The sequence below is a fragment of the Ixodes scapularis genome, unplaced genomic scaffold (assembly GCF_016920785.2).
Source record: "Ixodes scapularis isolate PalLabHiFi unplaced genomic scaffold, ASM1692078v2 PGA_scaffold2__306_contigs__length_199485367, whole genome shotgun sequence".
Classification (NCBI taxonomy): domain Eukaryota; kingdom Metazoa; phylum Arthropoda; class Arachnida; order Ixodida; family Ixodidae; genus Ixodes; species Ixodes scapularis.
Window position 1 is genome coordinate 40,735,582 of NW_024609857.1, and position 21,524 is coordinate 40,757,105.

Below are 21,524 nucleotides of genomic sequence, written 5' to 3' on the forward strand. Positions count from 1 at the left end.
TCAGTATGGGCTCACTCTGCTTTGAGTATACATCCTGGCTGACTTGGACATGCAGGCAGACTGTTTCTCGTGGCAAAATCTTCTATTGGTTATTGGCCGACACTAAAGCTTTCGTGCTTGCGTGTTTATAAAGGTATCGAAATAATTCTAAAGCCACTTCAAACCTAGTTCTTCTCTAACAAAATGCGGGCTAAGTTCCTGGGGATTTCTGGATATTCCCTTTCGAGCGACCATGTTCAGCCTGAGCTGGCTTCCTGCTTTGTTGCTTGGTAGACGAAGTATTAAGGAAGTTGATGCTGCATTCTGAAAGTTGGTAAGTAGACTATAAATAGGTTTTCTTCAGTGTTTCGTGAGTTTCATTATAATGATCAAAGCTTATGCTGCTTCCCTGGTAATCATACTCCAATCGGTGTACGCGTATTCTTTTAGTTGCTTTTTACAATGACAGCTCCAGTTGGTAGAAAACCTCGCGTAGGGGAGGAAAGGGAGCGTGGGACTGCAGAGCAGTTCTCGTCCCTGCTTGTGGTAAATTTTCTTCTTGAGACCTAAGTGAGATCTATGGATGCACAACAGAAAGAAAAACCCGAAACTACAACTGCTGCACAGCCTTGAACTGGCACAGGCTCACTCAAAACGGGACACTGATTTTTGAGTAATAAACAATAAAGCTCCGATGTGCCCTCATTTTATCCCAGCTGATAAGCGCCCATGGTTTGCACACGAAAAGCGCGAACACCAGCGTAAACTCACGTCAGACGCCTCCTCTGGTCCGGCAACGCTGGCACCGCCATGGGGGACAACAGAGAAGATGGCGGAAGACGTGAAGGAAAGCGAGGCAGCGACTCGGCTCCTGTGTCCGCCAGCTCTCGAGGAAAGTGCGTCCGCCTCACGACTCGTGCCCTGGGAGAACTTTTCAAACTGGGTCCACTGCATCTGTGTTGTGGCCTTCGATCTCGAACTGGGCCAAGCGTTAGAGGTACGCGCGGTGGTGATCACCCCGACGGAGAGCGTTCCGCAGCGGCTGCTCCGGCTCTCACGGCGATCTCTTGTTGATTGTTGGTGCGCGGGCGATCAGTCCGAAATCTACCATGCGCGTGTGCTTCCTTTCAGGTGGTGCTCCCGAACGATGTACCGCTCTCAGAAAAAGAGGTGAGCTAGCACGACCTCCCGATCGGCGCCGTGGGTCCTTTCAATTGACGGGCACGTTGTTTCACTCTTTTTTGTTTTGTTTTTGAAGGCTACTACCGCTAAAACGACCACACTGATCGGCATCACGTCATAGTTATGATGGCAAGACCCGCATACGGGATCAATTGGCTGGCGGCACTTTTTCTCGGAAACTCGTTTTACGCAGCTGATGGTGTTACTGGCCTTTCTGTAACTGAACAAAAAAAAAAAAAAAATAATTTGATTAGTGATTTTCACGAGCACTGTTCAAGAGCTGGGAATTTTCCACCTTGTCGTTAGCAGGACGGTCTACAAATCGCGCGTATTCAAGCCTTGATGCTCTTTAGGCTGTGACATCAAAAACAAGCAGAGCGTAACAATTAGGCTCTTTTGAAACGCCTCCTTCCCTTCTCCTCTGAAGGAAATGAATGAAGTCTGAGAGCTTATTCTTCTGATCTTGATATTGTCTATTTAATTTTGCTACATTTCACTCATATTGCGACTCACTCATTGTCTCAGCTGCAGGAACAATATATTGATGTTAGTAAATGTATTGAAGCACTGATCACTTCTCCATACCATTGAGGCTGTTGGCCTCACTTATTTAACTAGGATTAACCACTTTCATAAGCCTGAGATGGGGGGGGGGGGGGGGGGGGGGGGGGTTCACTTCGAAGTACACATGGTTCCTGGGAGCTTCTATCTGCTGCCTTGACTGGTTCTACAGGGTCCGATCGAGAAAAGTAAACCCTACTTTTCGGCCCGCATAAAAAAACTGCATCACAGAACGCTCAAACTCCGCCAGAATGTAACCCTAGCGGTCCAAGCAAGATGCAAAAGTTTCAGAACATGAGCTTACCTGGATCAAAAGATAAAAGAAAAAAGCGAGAAATCTCTACGAGAAGGCTCCGACCACGGAGAGGCGCAGACGGAGGCCGTCTGCTTCGCGTTGCATCGCATAGGTGGCGCCACCACCTATGCGGGTTGGTGGGTTATCACGGGCAGCTGCCGGGCTTGGCGGCAAATTCGGCATTGTTCTCTATCATTTCTGAAGTTTCACTTACTCACTGCTTTTCACTGCAACGGAAATAATGATTACACGCTCTAATCTGTGATACTTCGGTGCATTTGCTCAAGCATAACATTTCTTCATGCTAATTATTTTAGGAGATGTCGTCTGCTTTGCTCTTCGCAAACCCGAACACCGGTGGTGGCGCCACCTATGCGATGCAACGTAAAGCAGACGGCCTCCGTCTGCGTCTCTCTGTGGTCGGAGCCTCCCCGTAGAGATTTCTTGTTTTTTTCTTTTATCTTTTGATCCAGGTAAGCTCATGTTCTGAAACTTTGGCATCTTGCTTGGACCGCTAGGGTTACATTCTGGTGGAGTTTGAGCGTTCTGCGATGCATAGTTTTTTTATGCGGGCCGAAAAGTAGGGTTTACTTTTCTCGATCGGACCCTGTAGATCAGAGGTCTCAAACACCGCATGCGGCCCGCGACTCGCTGGGACTCGGCCCGCAGACAATCACTGGCTATGAGTTCCGGTTTCCATGTCTCGAGCGCTAGAAAAAGCATGCACCGTAGTTATCTCATCTCGCCGATTCCTTTTCGCTCGAAAAGTAGCTCTGCTCTTTTTTAACATGTTCACCAAGTTTATACTTTCTGTGTGCATTTTTGTGCTTTCTTTTTTTTTTTTTTTTGCTTCCCAGCTTTTTGTAATGTATAACAATTCTGCTACTAGGCTGCAAGCGCAAGCACTTCATTGTAGGGCTGTGTTGAAGGATTCATCTCGGCTGCGCAAACTCTCGATCAGTAGGAGCAACTTCCAAAAATAAAGCTACAAATTCGGAAATCTCACCTTAAAAAAACAAAAAAAAAAAGAATGTCACCATTAAAAAATAAGTATTTGTCCGGGATGTTGTAATAAAAATAGCCAGAAAAACAAAACCTATCTAATTAACTGAATGTCTTTTTAAAGACATATTCAGCTTGCTTAATTCCTGAGTGAATTGAGCAACGGTAATGACAGTGTGCTTGCTCTTTTGTTGATTAAGAATGCCAGCCCGTTGGCAGGGCAGTGTCATTTTAATTCTTGGTATCACATCAGGTCAGGGCCTCAGTAACCCCCCCCCCCCCCCCCCCGCCCCCCCCCGTCTTACGTTGGCCTTCAGCCTTCCCGGTGTGGACTCTCTGGCCCCCACACTCAAATGAGTTTGAGACCACTGCTGTAGATTGTCTGGATCGATTCTAGGTGAGAGTGAATACGGCCTGAGAGTAAGTATGGTCACGGTATCACTTGAACAGTATACTTTCTGAGGCTTAAACATAAAAGGACGGCAAGAAAGATGAGCTGTCTGTGTTCTTTTTAAGCTTTTATGTTTAATTATTTCTTTGGTTTTTGAGCGATATAATCCAAGGATAATTAAGTCACCCGGGCAATCGGGTATTCCAGGATTGCACTGGCAAAAGATTTTTCATACTATGTTTTGATTTCTTCTGATTGTAATTTTTGGTTTCTCTGCGTGATGTTGAATGCTTTCTCATTTTCCTTTTGTGATCCCCCCTCCCCCCTCTAGCTGTCTTTCTGCTCTTACTCTTCAGTGGGACAGATTTGCCAGGTCACTCTTGTCACCAGCACTGCAGCAAGCTTTGGGGGCAGAGCCAATTAAGGAATAACTGAGCATATAAAAATGTTTCATACAAAAGCAAAGTTTTCCTACAAAGCTTTTATATGAAACAAAACATTTCCAGGCACACATTCCAATCCCAAATCCTACAAAATCCCCAAAAAATGAAGATTGAGAGAGAAAAAAAAATTCTGGGGCTAGGGAAATAGTGAAAGGGAACAAACAAACAGGGTTGTTTGTCCTTTTGTGGATCTTTCTCAGTGACATACTCTTTTTTTTGTTTTCCAAGATTCTAAAGTTGGGCAGAGTTCCCCTTCCACGCAAATCAAAGCACACAAGGTGGGGGGAGGTCGTCCGCTAAAAGTCCGATGTCCATCATTGCAGAAAACGAGCATCTGCTACCTGGCCTTCCCGGACTCCAACTCGGGCTGCATGGGGGACACGCAGTTCCAGTTCCGGATCCGGCAGTGCCCGCTGCCGCAGCGGCCCCTGAGCCCCGCGCTAGTGGCCTACAATGCGGCCGTGGCCACTGCCTTACAGGTGGACCCCGTCTACTTCCACGGCTACGTTTATTTCCGGCAGGTGAAGGACCCCAACGTCCGCAGGGGGTACCTGCAGAAGGTCAGTGTCAAGTCCTTTGTGTATGCTCGAAACGTGGGTTCTAGCATCATTGCATTTGGCAACTTTATTGTGATTTAGTTTTTACAGCGATAGTTGTTATAGGCCCTTGTAATTCAAAGGCACTGTTTTAGCTAAAAACAGTCATAATCCCAAATTAAAAAAGTTTGATTGGAGTTGCCCCTTAACTACCAAGATGGCTGAAGTGTTGTTACTCTCAAGCGTAGCTTATTCAGTGACTCTAGTTGTCCACAAGACACCACAGTGAGCACCCTGCATGCAAAGTGTGATGGGGAGACCCTGTTATGCTCCGTTTTACCTTATGATGAATCACGCAGGACGCTGCAAGCCATTGAAGCCAGTTCGGTGCCGTCGGGTGGAGAATAAAAATCAAAATGATTTAAGTCAGGATTTAAATCACTCCAGTTTTACCGTGATGATAGAAATCAAACTTTTTCCTGATCAATAACTTCCAAGATATATACCTATATATTTTTTACTCCCAATTTATTTTTTGTTTGATGCTTTTTATGTGCATTTGTTTTGTATTTGAATCAAATGATCATTAAGCTAAAAAGATTGCGCAGGCTGAACACGAACGAAAACCAATGCTCTTCTGAACAAATCGGAACATTGAGCTTTTTTTTTACCTTTCACTTTGTTTGTCAGTTTCGTGGCATTTTATTGCATGCTGAAAGAAAGAAAGGAAATCAGTAGAAGTAATTCCGTAGTACATGCAAATCAAAACATAAAAGATTTAATTAATTTATTTTTAGTCATTAAGAAACCATGCAGTTTTCTTTTTAGTATGGCAAGATTTGCACCAATATAAAGTTGTTAATTAAATTATACTCTAAATGTACAGTAATTCTTTCATTCACATTATTTTCAATAATCTGATGGATTGGATAGTGTGTCTGCCATGTTTAAAATGCATCTAGTGATAAATAGTTACTTCTTTCTTGCTACAGTGGTTTAAATAAAAAAAAATCTTGTTTATTTAAATTTTCTTTTTTTCAAATCATGATTTTTTAAAATTCTGCGTGGGAGGGTCACAGCGATGGACGAGGGCGCATAGTCACGTGACTTGTTCCCAGCACTGAATTGGCTGGGACGGGTTGTAGCATCCGCTGCGCTGCATCGTAAGGCAAAGCGGAGTTATAAGAACGGCTTTTCTTATTTGTTCCTGGTGTAACAGCTCCATGAACTCCAGGTAAAATCCGGTCGGACTTGTACTAAGTGGCGTATTATGAGCGGTGCATTGCTTGTCACTTTTTACTTTTTTCCAGTAACGACCAACAATAAAAGCGTGAGGGTGCAGGCACTAACATTGGGATGTTGTCCATCTGCTTTCTTTTTCCTGTTCTTGTCCATTCCACTTTGAGTGTTTTTATTTTCTTTACCACAGTCTTGAATTACTTAATGTGGTGGGAGGTAACTGTATTGCTTCTCTTTTTTGGTTTTGCTTACCTTTGTTACTTTTTTGACTGGGTAACCTCTTGAGTAACAGCACTTGGTTATACTTTTGCCAGGGAATCTACGTTCAACTCCGACTTCGTTTTCACTTCAACTTGCGCTCTGTCTGTTTCAAGGTTGGGCAGCATCGCAACTGTATTTCAGAAATAAATTTTTCTGCTTTTGTATTTCTCTGTCACAATACGATGTTTCAACTGTACTCTGTATTTCCATTTCGAAATACATTTTCGGGTGTATTCCCGGTATTGCAATGCCATCGGGGGCAGGTGTATTTTGTTACAATTTCGAAGGAATTGTGAGACTCCGGACAAAAGTTTGAGCTAACCTTTTTTTTCCTTTTACTTGAGGAGTGGAGGGTGCTTTGAAGGGGACGCTGAAGCTTCATTAGTGTGCAGACAAAGGTTCGCCCTGAAAATTTTTTTTTTCTCTATCCGCATATGTTTTCCTTGACTTGAGGTGGTCGATTGTTTTCGTAAATTCCAAAAGCGGAAGGCGTGGCCGGCATGTCCAGCCAACGGATGAGAGAACTCCGGTTCATTTCACTGTGGTGTAGTAATCAAGACCTCTGCTGAAAGTGGCACGCAGATTGGATAAGACCATGTTGATGTCTCGAGGTTGTCTGGGAGGATGTGAAACTGATTTATACAGGTCCATGTAGTTCTACCTCAGAAGAATGAGAGATGCCTAAAATAATGCGCTTTGGCCCTGATGGAAAGTGGCATTCATCCCAATGAAGACCCACTTGCATCCTTTGCCACTATGCAAAATGCTAACAGTTAATTTTGTACGAAATTTATTTCGGGTACAAAAACGTCATTGTTGAAACACCTTAGTGAGAGCTCGTTTGTTGATTTCAGAAAAGTTCTCATATAATTGTTTAGAGTAATGTAGATCATGCTTGTCTTTGCTCTTCCTATGCACTATCATCCGTTTTACGATAACTTGGCAGACTGTGGAGGCTGTAGCCCCCGCGACCCAATAAGAGCATCGGAGAAAGGCACTTGACAACACTCCATGGTCGATGCAACGGAGGCCTTGTTACTGTCCCAGCAACAGCGCCGTCTGCGACCGAAAGTAGTTTTAGGCTTTTTCTTTTAACGGCAATTGAAGTCGCGCGATTGCATCTCTATTGACACTAGGCTACACGAGATGGAGGAAGGACGAAGACGTGTGACTTTTCAACGATATTTATTTCGGATCAACCCTTTTAAACAATGTTTGAACGATTGCTACCCTGTAATCGACTGCTTTCGCTCATAACGTCGCTCTGGCATTAACACCCACCACAGATTCACGGGTACTAAATGGAGCATATGGTTGTCTCATGCACTGTTCCCGAAAAGGTCGTTACTCTAGCAAACAAAAATGTTGTGGCGGAGGACGTTCATCCGAAGTTGGTTGGTTTCGCAGCAGATGACTCTTTACCAACAGATGACAGCATGTTCCTTTGGGCCTTGCATTTGGCGCAGTGACATAAACACTCCCGTGACAGGGTATCATGTGCCTCACTTTGACGCTCTCCTTGGGTCGCGGGGCCCGTAGCCTCCGCAGTTCGCCAAAGTGTCATGAAGCCAAGCATAGCCGGTGCACCCAATCAGTTCTTTCGACTATAAAAATATCCCAAATATTTTTTGTTAAAAATATTTATTTCTGCTTCATAAAATGCAGTCCTCCATTTGTATCTCCATATAGTTTTAAAATTTTTCAAATCTATTTGTGATACATAGTGTGATACCTCTTTGTTACTCTATTTCAGTATCAATATTTTAGCTGTGTTTGTCTTGTATCCCAGTATTCATATTTCCAAATAGGTTTTAGGGTATTTCCACCCAACCCTGGCTTGCTTCACAAGTCAGAAGAGTGCTAAGTATGATCAAAAGGAGATATTCACATAATTGAGCAGAATATGGATGCACTTTCTTCTGAATGAACAAACTCCATCATACTGTTCCTGATAAATGCTTCTCGCAAGGACGACACAAATTAAAATCAACGAGATTTGTGTCATTTACCTTTCAGCCTCTCGTTCTGCTCTCTCTACTGAATCCGTATTGCCTCGAGTCATGCCAGCTGTTAGTTTACTCTACAGTTGAACCTCGATTTAGCGAAGTCACCGGCACCCCCTAATTATTTCCTTAAATCGGGAACTTCGTAAAGTCGAGAAAGACATTCTTCGTGATAGGCTGCACGAGGAATCCGAATTTGTTTGTTAAATCGGGAAACTCGTAAAATCGGGTTTCGTTAAATTGAGGTTCAACTGTATCTTGAAAACTACAAAAAAAGTAAAGCATTGTATTAAATTAGTCATACACTATTCCTTTTCCAAATTGGTGAGGAATAATAGGCTAAGCTATTATTTAAGCAAAAAAGCAGCAAGAGCACTTCATTAAATTTTTTTTTCTGTAATGCTTCTGTGCATGGTTCAAAAAACATGAAAACAGGTGGAGGGCGGGAATGCAGGTCAGCTAGTGTTTCCGTAATGTATCACAAGCTCTAGAGGCTGAAGAGGGAGATTGTCTCCTCATTAATTAGCATCATCCATAATCCCTTCTCCGGTCTGAAGCTTTCAAGTGTATCGCTCGTAAAACAAGCAACACTACCAACTTCCTGTTCAGACACCTTGGAAACTGTAGAGTGCCACGAAATGTTATATCTTTGTTTAGAGTGTGTGAACCTTCGAATCTCTGCACAGGAGAGGAAAATGTCTATACACAATACAAAAATGCGTTTATGTGCTGATACCACAAGCACAAGCATTAGAAGTGTCACCATTTCTGTTGCTTCCTTTTATTATAAGATGGCTTTCGTGAGCGACTTAACGAACACGGAATGTTGAGACCCTTAATAACGAGATAGCTTCCGGTAAGGCTAACCCTGTGTTTCCACGGTTGGCATCCTCTCAGTCCTTGGTGGTGCTGACACGGCTACCCCTGGTGGGGCTCTTCTCCCGTGTGCTCTCGCTTGTGGCCCAAGAATACTTCCGCACGGGTCATCCCAGCCTTGAGGCCGGTACGTCTCTTCCTCCTCCCGCGTCCACCTCAAAATCTCCTTTCTTCTTTGTTCCTATCTCAAAATTTGAAGGTCGTCGTCATTAAATAACCTGTCCTTCACAAAATCCGCCTTGTCTCGTGCCTCGTGTTAAGGAATGAGCTTGAGCTTAATAGACAAATATTTGTATTGTCTGCAGTGCATAATAAATTTTCAAATTTTAAACAAGCATAGTCTGTGGATCGTAGTCCGTAAAATATGGTACTTAGAGAAGCGGGTAGAGAAACGAATGCCGAGATGGGAAAGAAATGTATGCGGATTGCTCTTTGCTGGTTGGCGGGGAACAGCGTGTCGCAGCATGGACAGCTGGCCGTCTCCTGCGCCCGGACGGTCCCTGGGTCTCCCGCTGCATGGATTAGTGGTGCAGGCACGGATACCGACGCTCCAGGGCCTGGGGAGGCCCCTGGCCCCACCCCCTTCGAGCACCCCTCAGGGGGGCCTCATCGACCCGCTGCCCTCCGTACATGAGGTGGACATCTTCAGGTGGGCTGCGTTAGTGTAGCACCTTTACAGAGGCCTACAAGGGGAGATGTGACGATCGCTTGCTTGTTGTAGCGGCCGAGAGAGGTCCCACATTTCGTGCCGGACGGTTGCTAGTGGATGTACCCTGTGCACTGAGTCGAAAGATTTTTTGGCCCCTTTAAAATATTACCCCAAACTTATGTGCAATTTTATGTGCAATTTCTCACTTCCCTTGGCATCAATGTGTCACCATGGCACCATCTGTGTGCTGGCAGCGGGGCTGTAATGGCAAAAGACGAGTTAATTCTTTCGAAATTGAGTTCTAAATGAAACAAAGTGGACAAGAAAGGTAAAAAGATATGAGGTGTTGGGTTCCCATTTATGGCGGGACGATGAATGCTTAATCTGCCCATTTTTGTTAAGCATCTTCCCTTCTAGCCCTGGAATGTAAGGTGGCACTGCTTCCCACACGCAGATAATGTCCCGTCTGTAGGCTTGCATTGCGGAACCACTCTCGCCCACACAAGAACCAGGTTTTGTGTAGTACTAATTAGCAATACATTGATGGATGAATGGGTCCATACAATTGAGCCCCCTTAATTTGGAGGAAGCTTGCATGACCTACCGTAAAATACCGGGCAAGCACCCACTCAAAATTTAGAGATAATTGCGAAAAAATGGGGGATAGGCACTTGTCCGGTTATCAATTTTACACATAAATGTACTGTGTATATTTTCTTAGATCTTAGAAATTTGGATATGGGCGCTTAATGTGGAATAAGCGGATGCGCGGTATTCTATGGTACCCTATGTTTTAACAAAATATGAAAATGAGTGCCATCTAAGTTCGGAGAGGGTCGTTTGTTGTTGCTCTAACCCAGGGGTCCTCAAACTGGATTCTGGGGAACACAGGGGTTCCATGAGCTGGTCTCATGGGTTCCGCGAACCCCCAAATAGCAACCCCCCCCCCCCCCCCCCCCCCTCTCCCCCGTTGTAGGCTATGCGGCAGGACCATGCGAAGCGCCTTCATCTCACTTTGTGCTGACAACGCGATTGATATGGTGGGGATATATGGGAAGCAACGCAAGCGAAATTGCCTACAATTGTGCATCTCTTGCTTCTCGGGCGGCAAGTATAGAGGGGGTTTTGCGGCAGTTTTTGAGGCTTCCTGGGGTTCCGTGAGACCAAAAAGTTTGAGAACCCCTTAGATTAGCAATCTCGGTTCCTCTCGCTTCTGTGCACAGCCATATTTTGAATCACTGTGATCAGGAGAGTGTGTAAACAGTCACAATGGGGTTTGTTTCTCAGGTCTTATTCCTACACATTGGCTAGAGTCCTGTTAGTCCAGAATATTAGCTGATCCCCATATTGTGGCAGTTTGACCGTAATATCCCAAGAGGTGCCCCAACCCCGGAAGATAGTCCGTCCCCTATTTCTGGCATGATTAGCTATTGTTTCTGAAACATTTGAAGATAGCCCACTTCTAGTAATTGCAGGGCCCTGGCCAATAGTGACCTCGGCAAAAACGGTCTGCGGGAGACAAGCGAACATTGCTGACTGGGAAGGACGGTCGTCTTTGGTCCATCGCCCCTTCCTGCAATCACAAAATCTAAAACTACCTTTTTTTTTATCAACTTCTTTTTTTATGGCTCACCGAAAGTTAGCTTACTCCTTATTTTCATCCGATTTGCTATCGATTTCGGCTGGGCTATCTCTTGGGATATTCTGGTAATCAACGGTGGCAGCTGCCTGTCTCACTCATAGGTAAAAGGGGGCTACTGTTTCCCTGTGTGTGCATGATGTAATGGTATAAAACAACAGCGAAGTCATAGACGAAAGGGAAGATTGTAAAATGTTTTGGAAAATAAATGTAGCCACATTTTTTTTTCTTCTTCCAGAACAAGATTAATTGTTTTATACCTCCCCGTAAGTATGGCCTCACAAAAAAAAAGGTATTCCAAGGTGCATCTCAGCAGTGCTTTGTGTCCGTGACATCCAGCTTTTCCTCATCAAAACTTGGGAGTTACTATTCCAGTTCATAAAGCAACTTGGTGATGCCGTGCCATGAAGAGTCACGCAAGCCGCGTTTACACAAAACGGGTCTTGAGTGCATCCACTCCAATTGCCCTTGGAACGAAGGCGAGGCGTCAACAATTGCACGAGTGCGCATGCACGCCCTGGCAAGCAAAATCATTTTTAAGCGCTTGCAGGACACTGCCATGCCTTGTTCCACCAGAACGCACCAACCCTGCCTGTGCCGGAGAGGCTCCAGCGCAGGCAGGAACGGCACCGACGTAGGCGCTGCTTGTTCTGCCGTACCGGTGCTTGGAGCTCTCGGTGCCGTTCCTGCTTGCACCGAAGTCTCAGACGCGCACGTATAGCAGTTTGAAAGGCGTGGACGGGGGCCGCCCTCACTGAGCAGTTAGGTTATCATTTATGATGGCAGAGCCTGCCATCATAGAAGAGCTCTTGTTTCTTCTCGGGAGAAAAGTGTGGGCCATTCTCCATCGTCGCCGACGAGACTGGCCGCCGCCATGTTCATTCGCTCATGCAGTGAGCGCCTTTTCGTAATCCCCCTCGTTCCAAAATGCAATACAACCTCCGTTTACATGGGCCACCCGAATGTGCATTCGTTGCCTCGATTCGCCTTCGTCTAGCGACTTGAATGCAATGCAATTCTCTTGCGCATTATGACATTTACATGACTGCATTGATTGCGATAGCTAGAGTCAATGCACTTAAGTCGCATTCATGTAAACTTGGCTACAAGGAGATACTTCGAAAAGTCCAAAACGATGCAGATTTTTATCGGGCTTCCTGCCAGCAGTGCGAGCCCTCAAAACACCGGTTCCCTGAAACGGTGGCATCACCAGCTTGTCTTCCGTTAATGCCTTTGTCTGATTTCTCAACCTTCAGCACTTTCAGATGTACCAACTATCTCAAGAGATGCCACACCCCTAAAAAATAACCCACCCCTTGTTTTTGCTTGGTTTGCTTTTTTTTTTTTTAAGCACCAAAACATAGCCAACTTTTAGTGATTGTAGAGTTCGGATCAATGATGACCTCAGCGTAAAGGCAGTGGCTAGTTAGCTAGGGCGTGATATAAGTGAAATTTGCCGACCAGGAGGTAGAATTGTCTTTGCTTCATTGCCCCAGGCTGCGATATGTTTGGCAGGGACATATAATCTAAAAGGATTCTTTTTTTAAACTTTTCTCGATTGCACATTGAAAGTTAGCCCACTCTTATTTTCACCCGATTTGCTCTCGTTTATAGTTGGGTCGTTTCCCAGGATACTACTGTGGTTGTAACTATAGTAAGGGAACCTTTATATGGATCAGGGCTTTTAGCCCCTCAGCAGTCAATGGAGCAACGGCAGTTTCTTTGGGCCATTTATGGTTTTGCTCGGCGTTCTTGCTTTTGAAAAGCATGAGTCCCATTGAACGCGGTATAATAACACGCCCAAAAGCGCACAGTCATTCATTCTGGAAAACCGGCGTTGCCAAACGCTTTCGATTCTTAGCTGGAGACGTATTCAGCCGTTTCATCCAGAGACAATATTTGAGGGCCTCCTCTATGTGACTGCAGGTGCCTCCTGCCGATGCTGTCACACGTACAACTCCTCTGGGAGCTGGTCCTGGTGGCAGAGGTAGGCCGTTCACCTTGTCTTCTGAGTGGTGCTGGCAAGAGGTGAAATTTCGCGCTCTGTGCCCCACAGCCCGTGGTGGTGATGGCGTCCTCACCGGCCGTCTGCTCGGAGACGGTGCACGCCCTGGTGGGGCTCATCTGGCCCCTGCGGTTCTGCGCTGACTACCGGCCCTTCTTCACCATCCACGACAGCGAGTTCAAGGAGTACACCGCAGGATCGGGCTGCCTGTGAGTGTGGGCCACCTTGCACTTTCGTCAGTTTCGCCAACCAATGGCCTGCCTACACTTCATTGCGCCGAAAGTCACGGCACTTCTCGAGGCTAAAAGATGTACAAATACAGGCGCACGAACCAAAAGTACAAGGTCACTGCGCACGCGCCATACTTCATTGATCTAGTCGCAATGGTGGCCCATGCGCCGATAGAAGGCAAGTGACGCGATGTTGTGCTTTTGTAAGTGCTTGATTTACCCCATTGACTCATAGTCTTGGCTGCGTTCGGTCTTACGGTGGAATGAAGCTTTCATGTCTTTGCCACGTCGCAGGGTTTTGTTTTTGGCGTCAAATGATTTGGTTAATAAGATGCCTCAACTGGCATTGTTACCGTTTTCTTTCTTGTATTGACTCTATACTCCGCGACCACTTTTCTTGGCAATGCAGTGGAACGTACGTCCCGCGTCCCCTCTCCTATTTTGAGTGTACGCAGGCTTTCCTCCTCCCCCATTTCCGGGGAGAGGAGGAGTGCCGGCGCACACTCAAAATGGCAGAGGGGACGCGGGACGTACCTTTTACTGCATTGCCAAGAAAAGTTGTCGCGGAGTATAGCTTTGCTGTCTAACTGTTCAACTACATCACAATGCTTTGTTAGACATCTCAACATTGTTACCTTCTCTTGAAAAGGAACCACCTGGAGGCCTTAGAGTGGTGACCGACTAGTAAAAAAGTAAAAGGCACAAACTTTTTTACAGGAAGGAGCTTTTGTTGGCCTACAGTGCTGATACCAGCTTTTTTTGTCCCTTGCATGCCTTCTACCATGCATGATCTTTGCAAAACTCGGAGCTGGCAGGTAAAGCGGCAAGGGGTGCTACTCATAATGGAGTGAGCTCCCTACACCAGCTACGAATATTTAACTTAATTGGCCCTTTGCTGTAGTGCTTACTTATAAAAGTAGGTCGATCTGACCGCAAATTGAGATCTTGGCTGGTTACCAGTTTTTAATAGTCAACCCAAATGCACGAGAAATGTTGTTCTGCATCAAATGTGGCCGAGATGTTTCCACGGACGCGCTAATGGGCGATGTCCTGTTGGGCTCGCCTCTTGCACCTTTCCCGTTGGCTGCATCCGGCTGTCTTGGTCACGCAGACCCTCCGTGATCCTGGGAGTGACCAATCCATTCTTTGCCAAGACCTTGCAGCACTGGCCTCACGTGCTGCGGCTTGGCGACAACCCCTTTCCAGGTTAGGGATATTTTTCTTGTAATCTATCCCCCTCAGTCTTCAATGAATTACCCCCCTGGGCTGCAAATCTTCCGTAGTTAATTTTGACGCTATTTTCAAGCATTAATTTACAGATCTACGAAGTTAGCTTCTCACAAATTAGGTCAAACCTGTGAAGTCTATAGTAGAAAATGCAGTTGTAGGATTTGTTTGTGCTTTAATTTACATTTTCTCAATTAACTACAATGGTCAGATACGACGTGATATGGGTAAACACTACAGTGATGTGATTGGTTTGAGACATTTTGGAGCAGCAAATTGCACTGTTGGAGCATAAGCACACTCTTCATTTTCATTCCTGCAAATATTGTATGTTAAAGGCTTTTTGATATCGTTTTATGGTCTACGGGCTCTAAGTGATCTAAAATACCCGAAATTACATTCAAGTGATCAGGCAACTCTTACCATGGGTGCAGAATGACAGATGGTGCTACCGAATTTCGCTGAATATGGTTGAACGACGGACAGCGCTTGTCAGCCGCTCGCGAGCAATGGGCTTCTGCATGGACAAGCGGCCGACCAGTCCCGCTCGTCCACGCGGGCACCCATCACTCGTTGGAGGCTGACAAGCACAGTCCGTCGTTCGACCATATTCAGCCAACTTCGGTAGCGCCATCTGTCATTCTGCGCCAATGGTAAAGTTGGGTACTTTGATCACTTTGTTAATATGCAAATTGGCTGCGTATGAATATAATTTTGGGTTTCCTAGGTTGCTTAGAGCTCGTAGATTGATTTATGTCCATAAATTGAGAATCTCAAAAAGCACTTTAGTGCCTTTTGAGATCCTCATTTTATGGCACTATATTTTTTTATGGCATTAGCACTTTAGTGCCCTTTTAAGATTCATGTGTTGGCTTGTCCTCCAGAAGACATTGTCTACTTTACCTTCTCACATCTGTGCAACCTATTGTTGGTAACAGTTGCACGACAGGTTTGATTCCCTCGCACGCCTCAAACACAGAACTATAACTAGCCCTATAGTTGTGTGTGAAGCACTAGGCACGACAACAATGTGCTGAGTAATGAAGGACAGTATGAACTGCTGTGAATGGTTATTTCAGGTACATAGCCATAGGTGAATTAAGTTACATTCCACAGAAATAATGTTAGAACAAAAAATAATGAGCCCCAAAATTGATATTTCATATGAAGTCCTAAAGGTTGTAATAAAACTGTCATTATTAATTTAGATAAAAACAAATTTCTCATAATTTGATTGTTAAACTTCAATATAACAAAAATTAGCATGTGAACGATATGTAAGCCTTAGAAACAATCCAGTCAAACTAATTAAGATTATTCCCAAGTTTCCATCCTCTGCACCAGCTAATTTAGTTTTAATTTTGTCCATTCACTGTGCCATGTCACAGACAGAACTTATGTGAAGGTGATAACTAAACAAGATAGTTGGCATGAACAGATGACCTTATAGAGCCATTCATATAAATCCCCCGCAATACACAAGTATCCTTGCTAAATCTCGAGTCAAAAGAATTGTCAAAATATTGCAGTCTGTTATACATACTAACTGCTGTCTTATTCAGAACTTTTTGCTGCAAGGTGCGAGGTGCAAGGTGAAACAAGATACGCAAAATCGCGATGCCTGCTTCTCGCTTCACTGCAGTGCACACCAAAACTTGCTAAGCTTTTTTTTTGTTTTTTAGTATGCTTGATGCTTGTGTGTGCAATGTTCTGCTCCAGGGGAGTGCTTTCCCCTTGGCATGTGGCTGTGCTGTGGCGAAGCACGATATGCAAAATCGCGATGCCTGCTTCGCGGTTTTCGTTTAACTGCAGTGCATCACTGGGCGGTGAGAAGTGCACTCAACGAAGCTACCTACACAACACAGCTATGGGAACACAGCACAAACATGAAAAATATTGTTAAATGTAGATGGAGTATTACTACTACGTTATTTAAGGCAATATAATTGAAAGTTTTGAAAATATGGACAAGCCTATCGTAAAGATCCGGTTGAGTAGCAGGGCTTCAGCTATTATTTTTTTAGTGTTAATAAAGTGAAATTACATTTTGGCATAATGTTGGCCCAAATTTATCAGATTTTGACGAAATCGAAGAGGGTAAGCCTTTTGATGCAAATGGCACGCCAGAAAATGTCAGTCACGGTATCGATACTGTGATACTGCAATGAATGTCAATAATGAATATATATTCAACGGGCGAACCTCTCCATTCTCCTTCACGTCAATGGGAGGAGGAGCCAAGGAGCTAAGCAGCACGGAGGAGAGCCGACGAAACGGCTCGTGTTCTGATGCCACAGTGACGTTAGCTCCATATGGGGACCACTTTTGAGCCAGCGCACTCAAGAAAACAAAAGTTTCGTGCAAAATAAATATTTCGTTTTTTTTACTTTTTTTAGCAGATTTTTTTAGGGGTTGCCCTTAGACAAACAAGGGGGGTGTACAGCCCCCCTAGGGGCTGGGTAGTGAAATAACAAGGCACAGGTATCACATCACTGTGGCGTTTTGTTAACCTTTTAATTGCTCTTCATCTGCTTCAACTGACCTCTTTGTATATGCGTGCCGTCAGACTCCCCCCAGAAGCTCAAGAAGGCGGGGCAACTACGTACCTTGGACAGCAAACCAGGTGAGAACAAAGCACCTTGGGACGTACCATCGGCTAGTCACTTCTCTTGCTTACCGCTGTATCCGTCTACCATTATGCATAGCTACCACCATATGCTATGGTATCATTTTATGGCCACCATCAGATGTAGCGACCATCTATCGTAAGTAGTGTTCTGCTCTTTCGGGTTGTTGCTATAAACCCCGAAAAATAATCCACAAGCAAAAAAACTCAAATGTAAAGCTGTCCTTGAACTAGAAAAAGAAAAAAAAAAAAATTGAGGGAAAATATTTTTTTATATCTACAGCTTTATTTTATTGGCTCAGAACGTAGCTTGCACTGAACTGTCTCCGAGACAGCTTTTTTCTTTGGAAACCACACCCCTTGTCCTGTTTCCCTGTATTAGAATCGGGATGTTTTCTAAGTATTTGGGTCGCACGCACATTCCTGGAGGTTCGGGAATTCCATCGCCGTGTTCCGTTACTTGCAATGCAAGTCTCAATAAACGCCAATTTCTTGCCAACACCAGAAACACGCCCAAAGAAACACCAAATCTGCGGGAGAACACAAACCTTGAATACACCGAACCCTACTCATAAGTGACTACCACCGTATGTAGCTACCATCATACGTGTGTGTAACTAACGTCATATATAGCCACTGTCATGCGGTCACCATCAGATCTGGTTACCATTCACTGTACTTGATAATCGTTGCACATGGCTACCGTCGTATGTGGATATCAACATGTTGATACACTCGTGTGGCCACTGTTAGATGACAGAATTATAGTATGAAACTTCTTACATATTACAATCTCTTGGAGGCCAGTTTCCATACTAATTTGTAGAGCTTTGCGCTGATAACACTTTGATCATCCGATCCGAATCTGCAGACTTCGTATCCGCATCCGATCTACATTCGCAGACTTTGTATCCACATCCAAACCGCATCCGCAAAATTCGGAACCGTATCCGACCCTCAATTTGTGCATTGATCTTGCATCATGACATGAAGCGTGAATAAAAATTAAAAAGGTATCTGGATGGTATCCTGTAAGCCGTCTGCTTACCTTTGTACAGAGGACTCTTCGTGTCAGAATATGGTGAAAGTCATTTTATCGTATTCTCTTTTATCATATTTATAAAATAAGCGATCAGGCTGCCAGAGACACTTTGCATCGCTGGTAAGACGGTTGCAGTTATGTAATTGTCTCGAGAGTCTGTGACACTAACACTCTGCTCAGAAGACGCACTCAAAAGGATGGAAATTTTAATATTTATTTTCCTTTTTGCTTCGTAAAATCCACTTCAAACAGAAGCATATTTTATAAACATGAAAATTAACAAAGGTCGGACTAATAACATGTGTCAGTTTATTTAGGCCAAGCAATAAAAAAGTGGTAGAGGAAAGGCGCTTATTTACCGCAGCAAAGTATACTCGTGTATATGTGTGGAAAGGTGCGAGTACACCACTGGGGAAATATCACAATATTCAATAATGGCAACACTTCCTAACGGTTTAAGTTTGAAACACAAACCCTCAACTGCATGCTCGGAACCATATGCTCGAAGACAAGTCAGTGCCAACTGTCGAAGAAAAAGAAGATGGTACGTAACCAGCGGCGTAGCTAGGGGGGTTCAGCCTCTACCCCGAAATCCAGCCAACTCTATAATATACACATGCATTTGGGCCTTCACCCTTACCCCCCTCCGCACCCCAAGTCATAAACATCCCAGCCACCTCAGCGCCCCTAATAATTAAATTGCACGTGTTAAATTTTCAAAGCCTTGTTTCATTTTAATTAAATGATAAAATCTCCAGTTTAGGCAGAAACAACCTTATGCGGTGGGCAAGTTCATCTTTTTTTTTTTGCCGGGGTTGGGGTGACGTCAGAACGCCGAGCTCCAATTGACTTTGATTGAAGGATACAGTCTAAGCTCGTTATAACAGACCTTGATTTTGACAAAGATTTCGGTCTGTTGTACAAGGGGTATGCTCTATGCAGATATGAAGTTGAGTCAATGGTATGTAGAGGAAAACCAACCGAACTTCACAATTTGGTATGTTATATCCAAATGTCTGTTGTAACCAGGTCTGTTGAAATGAGCTTAGACTGTAGTGGGTAGAGCTCAAAGCAAGCTGCTTTGAGATCTGCCCGCTATCCTTCAATCAGAGCCAATCAGAGCTCGGCCTTCTGACATCACCCAACCCCGGCAAAAGGAGCAGACAAACTTGCGCTGCGCATCGAGAGCCAGAAAATGCAATGGGGGCATCAGTGCCCGCAACTTTCGAAATAACCAAAAGTTCAATCCACCTAATTTCTTCAGCATATCAAAAAATTAGAAAAGTACTTATTTTTGTTGCCGAGAAATATTTTTTTTAAGATGGGCTTGTCCAACCGTGCCTCTAGGTGCCCGCTTTGTAGGCGACGCACACTGGCTTTCGCCAGCGAGGCGTCACCGATGTGAGACGTTGCTACAAGGTCTTCAACTCTCTCTTGAAAACACGTGTGATTCAGTTGAAGTGGACGTTACCCTGACTTCCATGTATCCTGTGTCCTTTCCACGTTACGTGATGATAGTGTCGTCTTAATTTTACTCTAATTCTGCCCACGTAACTGTCAACAAACACAGACCTGCATCGTCTGCTTCCCGAGCTTGGGCATGCATACTGCGCATCGGCCTCATCTGTCGTATGTCCAGATATAAAAACAATTCAGAACAGATAGCTCTTTACCGATGTGAAATGGTAATGGTTTTAATCGAAAGACAATTACAACAAAACTGAAGATAAAAAAAAATGACCGCATCTCCACGTGGTGAATGATGTTGATTGGGGCGAAGCTCTGGTGGTGCTGATGACGTTCGTTTTCATCCATGTCAGAAAGGGAATGTGTGGTGTGGAACGTGGTTATATACGCATTTGAGCATTTGACCGCAGCCAATACCACCTAGAACACAAGGCCTGCGCGTTTCCTCCTCTAAACGTCATCACTAGTAGATCCCCTCAGCGCCCCCTAGCTAGCCCGGATGAGCAACATCGTCTGCTCCATCGCCTGCTTCGGTGGTTTGTGTAACAGATAATGAAACAGATGCTCACGAAGAGTGTCTCTTGGAAATAGCATACGATGAAGTTAGACGTTCACGTGGAGCGTCAAATGCATGAGTGAAATTGCCTTACTGCTGCGCGAAGGGCTGAAAAGCCCTTCATTGGACGCTGGACGCTGACACTGGACGCCATTTTCGAAGGCGCTGTTTATACCCCGGGTAGCTGCTTCGAAACGCTCTACCGCAGAACGAGCGCGTGCGCTAGAAATGCGCGTCTCAAAGCCAGGAACGCGTGCTAGCTCGCGCTCCTGGCCGAGGGAGCGTTCGCGTGCACGTCGCAAATGCACTGGAAGCTCGCTATCAGCTCGTGCTCAGCAGTCACGCACACAGCTGCGGCCGCAAGTGAATGCGACGTAGTTGCGACGCGGCCCCTACTCTCGTCAAGCTTCGGGGTGTTTGCCGCTTGGGGCGGGTCGGGGATCTACTAACGAAACGTCATGCGCAGGCCTTGTCTTCTAGGTGGTATTGCTGCAGCGCCCTCTCGTCTCTAAACGTTGAGCCAATGCATGCAAAGTTGAACACGATTATATACGCATTTGACCGCAGCGCCCTCTCCTGTATAGATGTTGAGCGGCTACATGCAGCGTTTCATCCATGACATCCTCAGCTCTTGATTTACTACCACATCTCAGAGCCCCCTACTCGTCCTGCAGTCGTGGCCGAGTGGTTAAGGCGATGGACTAAAAATCCATTGGGGTCTCCCCGCACAGGTTCGAATCCTGTCGACTGCGCAAACATTTTTTTCTTTTTTTAAGAAGACAGATGGGATGGCAATCGATGTGAGCACGGACGCCGGACAAGGCTAGACCCTAAGGAGCTTCGCCCCTAAAAGACAACGGGCGACTTACTGTTTCTAGGAAACACACACACACACACAAAATTACTTGAAGCAGCGTCCAAGGCTCTGGTCGACTAGCATCCCAGCGACCGGCGCTGCAGTGTTGCACTTGTTGTGGCTTCGCATCTTCACGCCTCCAGATTTCGCCACCGCGGAACAAACGCACCGACAGCCGTCAACTTTTTGTTTTCATTTTGATGTTTGCGTTCGCTCTCTCTTTTCTTGAGGAATATTGCTTGGCAGCAAGAAAAGTAAACACACACACACGCACAAATAATAGCTCTTTAGCCTCTCGGCATAGTCAGATATACCGATTTCGGTATATCTGACTATGCCGAGATTTGACGATTTCGGGCGACAACTGGGGTGGGGCTGCAGCCATTACACGGAGAGAAATAAAAAGTTTTTTGGAAATCCTTTTTTTTTTTTTTTGCCAAAAGTTTCACTACTTGCCTT

General features: G+C 45.1%; 1 protein-coding gene and 1 non-coding gene across 3 annotated transcripts in view; both read left to right on the forward strand.

Annotated features, from left to right (window-relative positions):
* Nucleotides 1-759: 759 nt before the first annotated feature.
* The window catches only part of LOC8028822 (protein DENND6B), a 31,630-nt gene continuing 10,865 nt past the window's right edge, over nucleotides 760-21,524 (forward strand). The window contains exons 1-9 of one of the 2 annotated variants that reach the window (XM_029972330.3): nucleotides 760-976; nucleotides 1,111-1,149; nucleotides 4,177-4,413; nucleotides 8,790-8,895; nucleotides 9,222-9,417; nucleotides 12,983-13,043; nucleotides 13,113-13,270; nucleotides 14,403-14,497; nucleotides 17,085-17,141. In XM_029972330.3, the coding sequence (XP_029828190.2) occupies nucleotides 809-976; nucleotides 1,111-1,149; nucleotides 4,177-4,413; nucleotides 8,790-8,895; nucleotides 9,222-9,417; nucleotides 12,983-13,043; nucleotides 13,113-13,270; nucleotides 14,403-14,497; nucleotides 17,085-17,141 (1,117 nt within the window). In that variant the 5' untranslated portion in view covers nucleotides 760-808. The remainder of the gene's footprint in view (nucleotides 977-1,110; nucleotides 1,150-4,176; nucleotides 4,414-8,789; nucleotides 8,896-9,221; nucleotides 9,418-12,982; nucleotides 13,044-13,112; nucleotides 13,271-14,402; nucleotides 14,498-17,084; nucleotides 17,142-21,524) is intronic. The other variant, XM_029972329.3, reaches the window with a different exon arrangement.
* Nucleotides 20,880-20,961, forward strand: Trnas-aga. The gene has a single exon. It is a non-coding gene; the product is annotated as a tRNA-Phe (tRNA).